Genomic DNA, 11,258 nt, shown 5'->3' with positions numbered 1-11,258 from the left:
CAACCACTTTTGGGCCAAATAAGTTTTGTTTGTTTGCTCAAGGGGTGCGACTCTGTGTCCCAGTCACACAAGGGAATGGTACAGTCAATCATGCTCTCCTCCCGTCCCACATGCCAGGAGCGGAAACGTGACGAATGGAAACATTTTACAAAACTAAACGTGACCTATGACGGTACGTTTGTAGTGCTTGACTTAAACTCCGTATCTCCGACAAATGGTATTATATAATAACAAATTTGTTGCGGTATGTAAATGCGTTTCCACAGTCAGAGATGTATGTCTCCTCTCGTGTGTGTTGTGTGCGTGCGTGCGTGTGCGTGTGTGTGTGTGTGTGTGTGTGTGTGTTGTCAATCTTGGGGATGGGGGGTGCAGGTGGGGGTTAAGGGTGGCTGGAAATATTAAGCTTTAAAAAAAAAAACGTGAAAGGTTGAGACAGCAGGGTGACAGGTTTCGGGGATATGTATTTCATTCATCAGTGTTCATAAAAACACACACTTACTAAATAAAGCCCGCTTAAGTGCCATTAGAGAGGGAATGGGAGGGAAGCACATGTGTGTGACATCGCCGTTTTGACCTTTGAGACTATAGAAATCAGAGTGCATTGTAAGGTGAATGCGTTCATGCAGTGGTCTGGTCAGAGATCAAGTTAGCTCATGAGGACTGTTCCCAGCAGTGATCTTCATTTTAACAGAGGTTTAATTCAAGTCTCCTGTTCTCTGGAACAGCATTACAATTTGGACCTCTAAAATGGGACTGGTTGTCATTTCGGTTGTTCGAAGCAGGCAACGTAGTTGATATAACTCAGACAGCTTGAAAAATGAATTATTCAAAACATGTCATCCATGGCATTTTGATCTTGTCAGTGTATTCTGCAGAACCGGCCCCTCAGTCTTAGTGCTCTGAGAAGAATTTTGATATGTTTGAACTTTGCAGCAGGTCTGTACAACTTCCAGCGCCTTTCACTTAATCTTAAACGCAGCTGAAATGTACCAAAAGGAACTCCCGTTAGCAACCGTCCCACACGTACATGCTCCAAATTTGTCCCAGGCGTGCGCGAAATCACTTCTAGCTTTTCGACATGTTTACACTTGCACCAAAGCGGTGCTGTGGAGCCGGGCCGATTCAGTTTTGAAGCGTTGTGAGGTGATAAAGTTCGAGAAAAGGTCAGGCTCGTTGGCCTCCGAGCGCGTTGTCACCGTAGCCGTGCTGCCAATTCTGAGCTTTGATTTACGACTGTGCTTTGTGCTTTTTCTCCGTATGAGAGGGAGAGAAAGACAGAGGGTGGGGGAATTGGAGAAGGGGAAGCAGTGTGTGTGTGTGTGTGTGTGTGTGTGTGTGTGTGTGTGTGTGTGTGTGTGTGTGTGTGTGTGTGTGTGTGGGGTGGGGTGGGGGGCACTGTTTCTATTTGGACCTCCTCCTTTGTTCTGAAGTTGCCAGGCCAGCAGGCTTTGCCTATTTAAAACGAGTGCACTCACTTGAGTTTGTGATCTGACTATTTATGTGAAGTCTTCAGTTTGTTCAGGTCTAGAATGACAGAACTTGACAGTGAACATGAACAAGTGAGATGCGCTGAACTGAGTGACTCATGCGCTTCTGCACAACGTTATGTTTTAATGAGAGTCAGCGCAAAACTGTGCTGCTAACGGAACTCAAGAATAAGGTTGACGCATTTGATTAAACTGATGTTTCTTGAGAGATTTACCGTTTGCTATATTCTGGTAGATTCAAACTAGGCCCTAGGCTCGATACATTCCTCTGACGTGTGGAAAGACGCAACTTTTTCATTTTAGAATATGCTGATCCTACCCCTCGGCAGGCCTTAGCTGAGTCTTGGGTCTTGTCAAGAGCAAGATCTCGCTTTCTCTCACGAAGCTGTGATTCTCTTTTATTCAAGTCAGAACATTCTTTTTATATATATATATATATATATATATATAAATCTCAACAGCCAGTTTGTTTGCAAATTATCCTTGCTCGCTCAACGCTAATATATCTGGATAGCCCCCCTCCTTCCCCAGATTTGGCTGTTCCCTTGTGGCAATAATGTGTATGCTGGATTAGATGTCCCCATATGAGAGACTGCTACCTCATTGGAGACTAGTCTCAAGACTGGGCACTTTTTGCTAACATTTTCAGCTCTGAAAGGATATGGAGTCTGTGTTGCCTTTCCCTCATAACCTAGACTCTGTTGTACTTTTTTTTTGTTGTTTTTTGTTTTGTTTTTTTTTAATCTGGACACTTTGTGAAGATTCATTAAGTATTCATGTCGGTTTTTCTCTTTCGTTCAGTCCTCCTCTTGTTGGAGCATATTTCACTTTAAATAATTCACAAGCCTGATTTTTTTTTTTTTTTTTGAATGTCCTTAACATTGGCTCACAGACTCTCAGGGGTGGTGATGACAGGACATGTCAAGAGTAAGTATAGATTCACTGAAACAGACGAAGGGTCATTTTGGGTCTGTTCTTTCGAAAGGGATTTTGTCTGAGATCTGACACTGGTCTCATGTTTGAGTAAGGGTGTATTCTGCCTGTGTCAACAGCACATGAGCCCATTAAGAATGCCCAGTTAAGAGGCAAATCATGACTGTTATCTGAAGTGAATGGGATCACGCCTCATCTTATTGGAGATCACTCTTAGTAAAGCTAAAGACAACTTTTGCTCACACTTACGCTTCGCGCTGCAGGTTTGGTTGAGTTTCCATTGCGTTACCCAGTCTCAGAATGCTCCTGCTAACATCTCCTCTGGAGGAATTACCTAGATCAAACAAGTGTGTGGCTTTTTTTGTTTTGTTTTGTTTTGTTCTGTTCTGTTCCGTACTGATCTGTTTGTGTTCTGTTCTCTCTTGTTTTGGCACAGCTCCGTTCTCTTGTGTCTTGCGTGCTGCTCTGTTCTTGCGAAGGGCCAGACAGAAATGCACCAGACTGGTATTGTAACTGAGTCCGTGGCAGCAGGTCGACTGGGAGCAGATCCATGGGTTCATTTTTAGCCCTGGCCTTGAGTCTCTGAGAATCTGCCTGGCAACACTTTAATCACTCAGTCACTGTTCTTTCTTTAATCACTTGCTCACTTACTTAGTTACTTACCGTCTCTCTCTCTCTTGTTTCTTCACAGACTCATTCACTGTCACCAATCTCTCCTTCCTACCTGCTTGTTGTGGTTAAACTTTGTTAATCTCAGTCAGTGAACATGTGTCACTGCTGAAGTTAATCTTTAGTGATTTAATGTTGGACTTTCTTGCTCTCTCTACAGGTCCAGGTGCCCCCGCCCCATGGAGAAGGTCGGCAAGGTGTGGAGCAACCTAAAGAAGGGATGTCAGTCTCTGCTCCACCCAGATGGAGGCTCTCGTGCCGAGACGCAAGCGCAGAAGGACACGGTTTGCCAGGTCGCGGACCAGGGCCAAGGGGAAAGCTCTTTGGAAACCTCCAGTCCGTCCCGCAGTTTGGCAGCACTCCCTCTTGTGTCCAGGAGGATAAACAGCAGCATGGCACGGCGGGGTCACAACTGCGTGGCTGATGTGCCCCAGATAATAGAGATCACCGTAGAGCAGGAAGGCGAAGATGCTCGCCCACCTCTGGGTGCCCGCAGGGACTCGTACTCACGCCACGCCCCCTGGAGTGGCAAGAAAAGGCACTCTTGCTCCACGAAGGCACAGAGCTCGCTTGAGGCGGCGGACCGGCGGGGGGGCCGCTCTCGGCGACGGCACGGGGTGGACAGCAGCAGAGAGGAGTTAGATCCGGGCCCACCGCGGTCCTTGCGGCAGCAGTTCCATGACACCGTGGGACTGTGTCTGCCGCTGCGGTCTTCCTCTCGAGGAGCTCAGCCACGCCCACCGAAACGTAAGATCCACCTGACTGAACTGATGTTAGAAACGTGCCCCTTCCCTCCAGGCTCAGATCTCGCCCGCAAGTGGCACCTGATCAAGCAGCACACGGCCCCTGTCGGCGTTGCGACCGCCGAATCCACCTCCGATGCCTCTGACCCTACCAGGGCGTCGCCGGAGGATGAAGAGGAGCGTCTCCGGGAGCGACGGAGGCTCAGCATCGAAGAGGGCGTCGATCCCCCTCCGGACGCCCAGATCCATACCGTGGAGGCCATTACAGCCCCCCTGGCGTCACTCTACAAACTGGGACCCAAATTGGCCCCGGGGATGGGGGAGACCCTGGGTGAGGGCAGGGGCGCTGCGGCAGCCGACTGTGACTCCGAGGACGACGACACCACCACGCTTTGCCTGCAGGCGCGTCGGCCCAAGCAGAGGCACGCCTCGGCCGAGGGCCATCTGGGCAGCAAACAGCCTGGGCCCTGGAAGGTCCACACCCAGATTGACTATATCCACTGCCTGGTTCCGGACCTGTTACAGATCACGGCGCTGCCCTGCTACTGGGGCGTGATGGACCGCTACGAGGCTGAGGCGCTGCTGGACGGCCGGCCCGAGGGTACCTTCCTGCTACGCGACTCTGCTCAAGAGGACTACCTGTTTTCCGTCAGCTTCAGACGCTACGGACGCTCGCTGCACGCGCGCATCGAGCAGTGGAACCATAACTTTAGTTTTGACGCGCACGACCCCTGTGTCTTTCACGCGGCCACCGTAACGGCTCTTCTGGAGCACTACAAAGACCCCAGCGCCTGCATGTTTTTCGAGCCGCTGCTTACCGTCCCCCTTCACCGGACCTTCCCATTTGGTTTGCAGACCCTGGCTCGAGCCGCCATCTGCCATGGGACCACCTACGACGGCATCGGGGCACTGCCGCTGCCCCCCGCACTGCAGGACTACCTCAGGGAGTATCACTACAAGCAGAGGGTGCGTGTACGATGGCTGGAGAGAGAGCCCCTAAAGGCCAAGTGAGGGATTGCAAACACACTGCTCCAAATCCTTCAAGACCACAGGAGCAGGAAGAGGGGAAATTACAGAGGGGGGATGGCTGTTCCATCCCAGCCTAAAGAAATGGGGAGGGTGTGGGGGGGGGGGTGGGCGCCCTCACAAGAGAATAGTCCATTCAGCACTTTGGAGATATGGAGGATTTAGGGCTTTTGTGGTGAAGGGGATTGTGGCTAAGGGAAAGAGAGACAGAGAGGGAAGGCAGAGGCCTGAACTCTATAACACATTATATAAGCTTCTTTCAAGTTGTTTTCTTTTTTTTAAAATTGTAATTATTATTCAAAACAAGAGATACATATAGAGATAAAAAAAAAAAAAGGCTCCCCCAGCAGGTACATTACACCTTGCAGCCTCTGGACTTGTAGACTGAAGCAGTTGGGGGCCCGGTCTCAATCCCTCCCGGTTCCTCATGACACTGTTTAGGGGAGGGGGAGGGGGAGGGAGGGGGGGGGGCGGTGTTGGAGCTGTCAAAAATATGCTAAGACATCTCCACCCTCTGACTGCTTGACGACATGTTTTGTAGGTCTCCTCACGTTGTTTTATTTTCACACTACGTTGTTGTACAGTTGTACGGTAACCTTTTCGTTTCACACCTCTGCGTTTAAAATCCGTTGTTAAATGTTTAAAAGTAAGGTCATATCACGGACAGGTTATGTGAGGGAGTGGCATGGGAAGGATCTGCTTGGAGGCTCTTGTAGTTCAAAAAAAAAAAAAAAAAGTTTTTGGCGGTACTTTAACTCATCATCCTTTGCTTCCATGGTGCTCCGTCAGTAGTTCCCATGGTAACGCTCTGCCCACACTCCATGGGAAGAGTGTGGACTTGGCATGCAGGGACAAGAGGCAGAAATTAGGGTGACTGTATTCAGATAGAGAGAGAGAGAGAGAGAGAGAGAGAGAGAGAGAGAGAGAGAAAGGGGGGAAAAGAGAGAGAGGTTTCCGCCAAGGATGGATAGAGGTAGAGACTGCGTGTGCAGACAGTTGACGGAGAATGTGACTAAAGCCCTGCTGTCAGCCAAAGGGCTCTGTGACTCTCTGCTTCCTTTCACTTCCAGGAAGTGATGCGGACAATGATGCACATTGGTTAACGTGTCAATCGTGTCATGTGACGTGACGTGAGTGCACCTGGTTTTCAAAAAACGTAGTCGCTCACTCTGCGCAAAACTTTTTTTTTTTTTTTTTTTCTGATCTTCATTATATTTTTTTGTAATCATTGATTCCTACCACTAATTGCACAGGAGGGTGATGATTCTAATTCTGTGTTGTATTTTATTTTATTTTTTTTTTTATATTGTCTTGTACGGTGCGTCAGCATCACAGGAGTCTGGCGCTGATGAAAGGCACTTTAGTACAATTGTGCTTATATTAGTGGAAGCAGCAGAGACAATAATCCTGCTACACTGGGACCATCGTTCTTAGGCGTACACTCACACACACACACACGTGCGTGCACATACACAAGCATACACAAACAATGCTCTAATACACACAGAGCTCACCATTTTTAAACGTTCTTGCACTACCATAGCTTTCAGACTTTCTCTTGTGGTGACTCTCTGACCTTACTTCCTATCCGTGCCATTAGGTGAGGGCTGGACTACGCTGGTGCTTAAGGACAGGGTTGCAAAAGTCGTAGACATTGATATTAACTGAATGAGGTGCTTTCAGAGAAGAAAGAAAAAAAGGTCGAATCATTTCCCTCAAAACCCACAAACGAACTACCCCCAGTTATAATGAAAGTTAGTCTTGCACTTCTAAACACTTGAGGCTATTTGACTATAAGTAGGGATTTAATATTGTGAATAGGTGTGTCTTGAATGAAGAGAGAACCATCAGCTGTCCCATACACGTTTAATTCTTTTCACAGTCAGCTGAACGAAAGATGTTAGGTTCACAGTTTGTCTTTCCTGCCTAAAAACCCTAAAATTATCATCACTCCCAAGTTCAGATCTGGTCGGATTTGAAAATGACCCTAACCTCTCAAGCTTTGTGCCTTCATAGATTTATATCTTATCCTTCTCACACTGACACATAAAAATTTAAGTGTTATATCACCGAATGATGCAAAAAAAAAAAATATACTAAAAGTCTACATGACCCTTTTTAAATTGGCCTGGTTCACACTTTTTTGTCATCTTGTGCTAATTAAACAGGCTGGGGATTAGTCCGTTCTTTTGGTAGGAACCTATAATTAGGGTACGTTACTGGTCATTTAGCACTAACTAGGTTTAAGTTACTTAAAGTAATGCCTGCAGTGAGATATTATGAAAAAGAGTATGGTGCTGGCATCTGATGTTCCTGTTGAGCTTTTTTGGCATTCCCAAAAACTCCTTGGACGTTTTCTGGGACGATGACAGACCAAGTAGGCTCACAGCCCGACGAACGCGCTTGCTCAGGCTTAGACTTCATACGGCTCAAGATGAGCGTGATACGCTACAGCCAGCCCCAAGCGTGCTTGTTTCACCTACATCTTTTCACCCCTCCCAACAGAGCAGCCCGCATAAACATTCATCCCAAACCGACGTTTAACACGACTTTGTCCCATTCTACACCCCAGTTGGCCCTGGTGCATTCTAAAAGCTGTCTTCCACTGTATTATCCCTTGAATTTTAATTTTTTTTTTCTTTTTTGCACAAGAGAACATGTCAGGTCTTGTCCTCCCACCCACCACTCCACCTATGTGGTGCACAGAGACATAAAGAGAGCTCTTAGGGAATACACAACGGTTCTGGACATTCTAGACACGAGACGTTCTGCTTCTAGAACTCTCCAGTGTCTTTTGGGTCCATCACCAGGTTGGAACGAGGTGTTTCATGCCTACCGCATGGATCGCCAGCAGTGGGGCAGCTGGCAGGCTGACCCGCGGAACATATTTGGGGGCCTCTTTTGATAACGCAGGCCGCTTCCCCCTCGTCGCCTGCTTGTCACGACATCACAATTAGCTTAGCTCCTGCTCCTCACCCATGCACTAACTCATTAAACTTGACGCGTCTTCAGAGGCAGAACTTTAACTCAGTCAGATAGGCGGGAGGTCGGAGGGAAAAAGGAATGCGAAGGCGGATGCTTTTCTCTCCAGCCTCCTTCCCTAGTTTTACTAAAGATATAGTGGCTAAAAAGAAAAAAAAAAAAAAAAGAGTATATTGATACAGATTTTAAATGAATATTTTTTAATATTAGCAATCATAATAAAATGCAATAACGTGCTGGCCGTAGGACCAGCCGCTGTTCGACGACCCTTGCTAACAGAGACGTGAGAGGTGTTAAACAAACAAACGTCTGCTTTGAAAAGGACATTGGAAACTGCCAGTCGTCTCCAGAGTTGACCGTCTGATCCAGATGTGGAATAAAAGACAAAAACAAAAGCAAGAGGGGGTGCAATGTATTAATACGTGTATCAAAGAGAGCGTGTGTGCAAGTGACCAAAGGTTTAGATTCAGCGCTGTTGTAGTCGCAGACGAATGCGTTGTCTGGAGAAAATATGGGATTCTGGCCTCACTTTACTTTGGAGTTTATTTAAAGGGTTGCATTTCAAGAGAGAAAAAAAGAAACATTTCAAAAGCCGAACAGTAGCCTTTTCTGGAGATCCACCACCCCCCCCCCCCCCCCAACCCCCACTCACCCTGCACCACCACCACCAAAGGTTATTGATTGGCACTCTGCAGGAGATATGTTAAAAAAAAAGAAAAGAAAAGGAAAAAATGATTAACTTTTCAGAAGTGCCTTTCTCCTCTCTTGATCTTCAAACCACCATCTCTAAGGACATCTCTACTTCTCCTGATCTCTATGTCTAGCTTGCTTCCAGCAGTTTTCAACAGTCAAAATGGCCAATAATATTGTAAAATAAAAATGTATGAAAGTGTTTGGATGCGTGCGTGTGTGTGTTTGTGTGCTCATAAAAAGGGGAAGGGGGGGGGGGCAGAGGGGAGGGGTGATGAAAATGTTATCAGATTTGGTATATAACAACACTGAAATTTTTCACCCCCTGTAGTTAGCACCCTACCTTAAAAAAAAAAAAAAAAAAAATCTTCTTCAAAGTTTCAATCCACAACACAGTTTATGGTACAGTTTGAGGTGATCACATGTTATAGGTTGTTACCTGATGTATGACTTACTATATGTCTACCATCCACACTGTGTAAAAAGAGTCTGTGTTATGTAAAATCGTAAGATGACTTATCCTGAGATGGTCGCTGGATGAGACAAGATGGCCCTGATTTTGACCCCTACATTTAGAGAGGAGGGTTGGTCACATAACTGTTGGTTTCATTTGTGTGGAAAAAGATGGTTTCAAGTCTTGAATTTCCAGAATGTAGCGTACTCTGGCAGTAAAAGCACGTTAAGGTCTGTTCATGAAGAACCCAATAAAATCAAGATAGGATGTACTTCATTTTTACTGGTTTGTTCTTCCTCTGATATGGAAATGCATCTCATTAGGGACACAAACTATAGAGGTGATTCCTACAGAGGGTCTTATGCATTTCGAAGGAAACAGTGTCCATGTCAGTGTGGTCTGGTATGTTTCTTATGCTTGAAGCACTGTTAAGGCAAGTTTTAAAACAAGTGAACTAACTGGATGACTGACCTGTGTTGAAAATGTTACATATATATATATATATATATATATATATATTATATATATATATATATAAAGCAAAGTTGTTTTGATCTCTGAGATGCAATGGATCGAGAATATCACCATGGTTACAACTGTCTGTCACTTTAATGCTGTATGTGCACAGGAGGGGGGTGGGGGGTAGGGGGCAGAACTCAAGGCGGGGTCTGGGTATCCGGTTGCCTTGGTGACAGCACTTGACAATGATTGGACTTAATAGGGACAACTCTCTTGCACCTCCCATCGCCCCTCTCTGCCTTTTTTTGTGATTGGACCTCTGGGACAAGCCCCTCTGAACTCACGCCCAATCGTTGACCGTTGACCACATCAAGTTCTCTGGAGTAACTCGAATATCAGTCTCTTTCTCACCAACTTTGGTTTTCGATTTTTTTTTTTTTTTTTTTTTAAACAGTGCCCAAGGTTTGTACTGTACAGTGTAATCACTCACCCGTTTCTCTTGATGTCTTCTCTCTCCTTCATTCTCTGTCTATCTTATGTACAGCTAACGGTCCCTATTTCAATGCTATGTTACTAAGTTGCTCTGTTGTAATATTATATATATATATATATATATATATATATATATACACACACACACGCACACACACACAAACACACACACACATAGATATATATATGTATAATATTTTTTATTTTTTTGGTTTGACTTTGGGTTACAGTACGCTGTTTTGGACAGATGTACACAACGGTGCAGAGTGCTAACACTCTCATCAGCAGCTGTCACTCGCGGTGCTCTTGGCTAATGCTTCATTGTCTTAAATATTCGAAATAAAAAAAAATTGTTGTATGTGTACTCTGGCTTTCCTATCACCTTTTCTTTTTGGGGGGGTCCTGAGTTTGATGATTTTTTTTTTTTTTTCTTACTTTGAGGTTGAGGTTGGCATAATCGTGACTTCCGTGAAAAAGGAGCGAGGTGGGAGCTATAGCGGACATCACGCGATACAACGCATGTGCAGCAGCGTTGCATTAATCCCATTCCTGACCGTAGTCGGTGCTTTACACACGTAGAGTCCTCTGGAATCTGTGAGTCTGCGCCAGGCCGCGTCCAGAGCAGCCAACCTTTTTTTTTTGTTTTGTTTTTTTACCCCTACGCAACCCACGTTCTCCTGTGGCACCTCCCAGGCTGACTGCCCCAACAGCAGGGTCTCCGAGAGAGGGAGGGAGGGAGAGAGGGAGGGAGAGATGATGGCAGGATCCCAGGCTGGCCCTAGGTCTTCCCAGTTTTACAGTGAGTTCCTTTGAAGTGAGGTATAAATAGCAAGTGGGTTATGGGTTTCAAGTTATCTGCTGGTGGCCTTTGAATAATTGAAACATACCGCTGACGGTAGAGTGAGATGGAAGGATGATGAACAGAGCGAAAGAGGTAGACGGTGAGAACGAGCGTTTCAAAAGGGCTGCGCTCTCCCAGATGGCCAGAACTAGAACAATGACACATATGCAGTTATAACCTTAATATTCACGTGGAAACAGGCTCTTATGACACCAGGCCACAAATAGAGGGACTGGTTTAAAAATAGAGAAAGCGGCCCATGTGAATTACGCTACCTGTTCTCACTGATTCTTTTTTTTTTTCTTTTTCTCAGTTTGAGTCAATTAGGTTGAAAGTGTGGATTTGAAAGGATTACGGCAGCGTGTGAAAAACTGTAGATGACTGATCCTGATCAGTTATCACTGGTATGTCTCATGGAAGAGTTATGCAAAGTGATATGGACAATTTTTGAGGTATATTGCGACAGATTTTCCACACACACA

The 11,258-nt window shown here is 45.9% G+C and overlaps 1 protein-coding gene across 1 annotated transcript; it reads left to right on the top strand.

Moving 5' to 3' along the window:
• The first annotated feature begins 3,255 nt into the window (after nucleotides 1–3,255).
• Nucleotides 3,256–4,918, top strand: socs5a (suppressor of cytokine signaling 5a). The gene has a single exon (XM_030774102.1). The coding sequence runs from the start codon at nucleotides 3,269–3,271 to the stop codon at nucleotides 4,841–4,843; it is 1,575 nt and encodes a 524-aa protein (XP_030629962.1). The 5' UTR covers nucleotides 3,256–3,268; the 3' UTR covers nucleotides 4,844–4,918.
• Nucleotides 4,919–11,258: the final 6,340 nt, after the last annotated feature.

The sequence above is a fragment of the Chanos chanos genome, chromosome 5 (genome assembly GCF_902362185.1).
Source record: "Chanos chanos chromosome 5, fChaCha1.1, whole genome shotgun sequence".
Taxonomy (NCBI): domain Eukaryota; kingdom Metazoa; phylum Chordata; class Actinopteri; order Gonorynchiformes; family Chanidae; genus Chanos; species Chanos chanos.
This window is presented reverse-complemented; position numbering and strand designations above follow the sequence as displayed.